Source organism: Apteryx mantelli, chromosome 1 (assembly GCF_036417845.1).
Source record: "Apteryx mantelli isolate bAptMan1 chromosome 1, bAptMan1.hap1, whole genome shotgun sequence".
NCBI classification, from domain to species: domain Eukaryota; kingdom Metazoa; phylum Chordata; class Aves; order Apterygiformes; family Apterygidae; genus Apteryx; species Apteryx mantelli.
The window spans coordinates 466,080-468,877 of NC_089978.1; the positions used below are offsets into that span (position 1 = coordinate 466,080).

At 51.2% G+C, this 2,798-nt stretch overlaps 1 protein-coding gene across 1 annotated transcript; it reads left to right on the forward strand.

Annotated features, from left to right (window-relative positions):
* Window positions 1-1,025: 1,025 nt before the first annotated feature.
* LOC136990975 (olfactory receptor 52Z1P-like) lies at window positions 1,026-1,982 on the forward strand. Its single transcript, XM_067289447.1, has one exon. The coding sequence runs from the start codon at window positions 1,026-1,028 to the stop codon at window positions 1,980-1,982; it is 957 nt and encodes a 318-aa protein (XP_067145548.1).
* The last annotated feature ends 816 nt before the right edge of the window (window positions 1,983-2,798 follow it).

The window sequence follows — 2,798 nt, forward strand, 5'->3', positions numbered from 1 at the left end:
CTTACATTTCATCACCTGCATCTGGACGCCTCAGAGCAGACCAGAGAGCTGCAGCTCCCTGTTGGCCCTAAGCATCCTTCTGGGACTTGCAGCAAGAGAGCATAAATACGCTGAGGTCTGAGACAGCAGCACTGCAAATGCTCCACCAAGATCACTGCCTGCAGCTCCTCCTCGCCGCTTAAGGCCAGACCTGGTGAGTCACCGTGTGCAGTCCTCAGCGCTGGGGCTGCTTTTTGTTGCTGCGGCACGGCAATCTCTGAGCCATCTTCTGCAAAAGGCGAGGGCTGCGAAGCCACAAGGCAATGGGGCACTGCTGCATGGTCATCACAGCCAGGGCTGTGCTGCAGAAGCCCGTTGTGCAGCTCCCAGCTCGGCAGCCCAGCCTTGCCCTCGCGAGCGGCAGGAGCTGCCGTTTTTCGCCAGCCTGGCTCGAACGGGGGAACGACCTCTGCTCCGTGGGCGCGGGGTGGCCTGCACCCAGAAGCAGCCTCTGCCTAGGGCTGAATGTAAATCGCCCCTTTCAATTTGTGTTTGCTGCCTTGACCTTCTTTTGCTGCACTGGTGAGCATCCACCTTGCTAGCTGGGCTTTCTCTGAATTTCCTCCCGCTTTTCCTCTTGCCTACTCCAAGCAGATGTTGCTGCGTCTCTTCCCTTCCCAGAGCAGTGGGCTTCACATGGAGCCCAGCAGCGTCTGCTGTTACCTCGGCCTTAGGTTTTTGTTTTTCTCCCCACAAACCAGTGACTAGCTCAGCAGCTTTCAGCTTCCTCATGCCTCCTCAAAATGCAGACCGAGGGGCAGAAAAGTTGCCATGTGATCTCAGTGCAGGGTGCAGCTCTGCACACTCTCTCCTCATGTTTTGCAGCGTGACGGAGTTTCTGGTATGAATGCTAAAACTTGCATTGACTTCAGCGGAGACAGGATTTCCCCAGCTGGCAATGCTGCTGAGCTCTGCTGGCATTTATGCTTTCTCTTGTGCTGTCCTTTATTTTTCAGGTGTTTCTAAGTAGAAGATCAAAGACCCCTATGGCAGACGTCAATCACACAGCCTTCCGGCCAGGAACATTCCTCCTTGTTGGCATCCCAGGCCTGGAGAAGTTTCACCTCTGGATTTCTCTCCCCTTCTTCTCCATGTATATTTTTGCCCTTCTAGGCAACTTAGTCTTGCTATTTACCATAGTGAGAGAACAAAGCCTCCACGAGCCTATGTACCTTTTCCTTTCTGCATTAACTGTAGCAGACTTGCTCTTATCTACCACTACAGTGCCCAGGATGTTAGCTATTTTCTGGTTCAGAGTGGGGGACATTTCTCTTGGTGCATGCATTGCTCAGGCATTTCTCATTCATTTTATTTTTGTTGCAGAGTCAGCAATTCTGGTGGCCATGGCCTTTGATCGGTATGTTGCCATCTGCAACCCCCTGAGATATGTGACTTTATTGACCCACTCAGTCATATGGAGAATAGAGCTGGCAGCTGTTGTCAGAAGTTTCTGCCTCGTCCTCCCAGGTTTTCATCTGCTTCTAAGGCTGTCTTACTGCAGAAACCGCATTATCCCTCATTCGTACTGCGAGAACATGGGTATAGCCAGACTGGCCTGCACAAGCATAAAAGTTAATATTGTGTATGGTTTAACAGCTGCCCTGCTGTCGGCAGGGATAGATGTAGTGCTCATTGCTGTGTCTTATGGACTCATTCTCAGGACTGTCTTCCAGCTGCCCTCTGCAGGTGCCCGTCACAAAGCTATGAGCACCTGTGGCTCCCACCTCTGCATCATCTTCCTGTTCTATGCGCCGGCGTTCTTTTCCTTTTTCACGCACCGCTTTGGTGGCCACAGCATCCCCCGCCATGTCCACATCCTGCTGGCCTGTCTCTACGTAGTGGTTCCCCCCATGCTAAATCCCATCATTTATGGAGTAAACAGCAAGCAGATTCGTGAGACAGTAATGTCCATGTTGTCTTGGATGGGAAGCCAGAGAAACTGAGTTGTTTATTGGGGCTGGTGTTTCCGAGCCTTGCTCAGAGCTTGTGCATTTGTTCCAGGCAGAGAGAGACGCTGCTCCTGCAAAAGGGTTTGGAGGCAAAGCTGGGGTGCAGCATTTCCGAGGGTCTCCATGTCTCCAGGCCTGTGACCTGCTTTTACCCAGGGAAGTGTTGGACCATCTATGCCCCGACAAGACACTTGTGCCTGGAAGCACTGCCTGCTGCAGGTGTGCTCTGCTGCCATCAGTAGCGCTGGGATGTTGCCTGGGCTTGGAAAGCTGCTGCCTGGGCAGTCTTGGCAGCACAGTGCACATCTCCAGAGCACGCTGTCTCCAACTGCAGGGAAAGCAAGTTAGAGGTGGGAACTACAGCTGATCCAGACGGACTTTTGTTTTTGCCACCCTGGAATTAGTTTGTGCAATGACAGTGGAATAAAGGCTGCTACAAAGAACTCTGGCATGAATATTTTTCCCTACGGAATGGATTCACAACTCGGTATTGCCAGAGATCCTAATAAAGAACAAGGACAATCATTCTGTCCAGAGTTTGTGTAGTCAATGTGCCCTGGTCAGAGACTTCAGCTGCTGGTATCATCGGGGCTGGTAAATTGTTGTTGCCTTTAAAGGTGTCGCTGCCTGCAGGCTTTTATTAAACAGCAGCTTTGCTGAGGGGTAGCTGATCAGTGCTGCTGCTGCTGTTAATGACAAGGACTTCCTATCTCGGGACAGTTATTTTGTCATTCTTCTTCCAAAAGCTCTGTATTTACTGGTCGGGAAAGACATTTGTATTCTAAGGAATTGAAGCCTATTCTTGATTTA

Bases quoted from the DNA above. Each gene is read 5' to 3' on its own strand.
- LOC136990975 (XM_067289447.1), top strand. From the start codon at position 1,026: ATGGCAGACGTCAATCACACAGCCTTCCGGCCAGGAACATTCCTCCTT.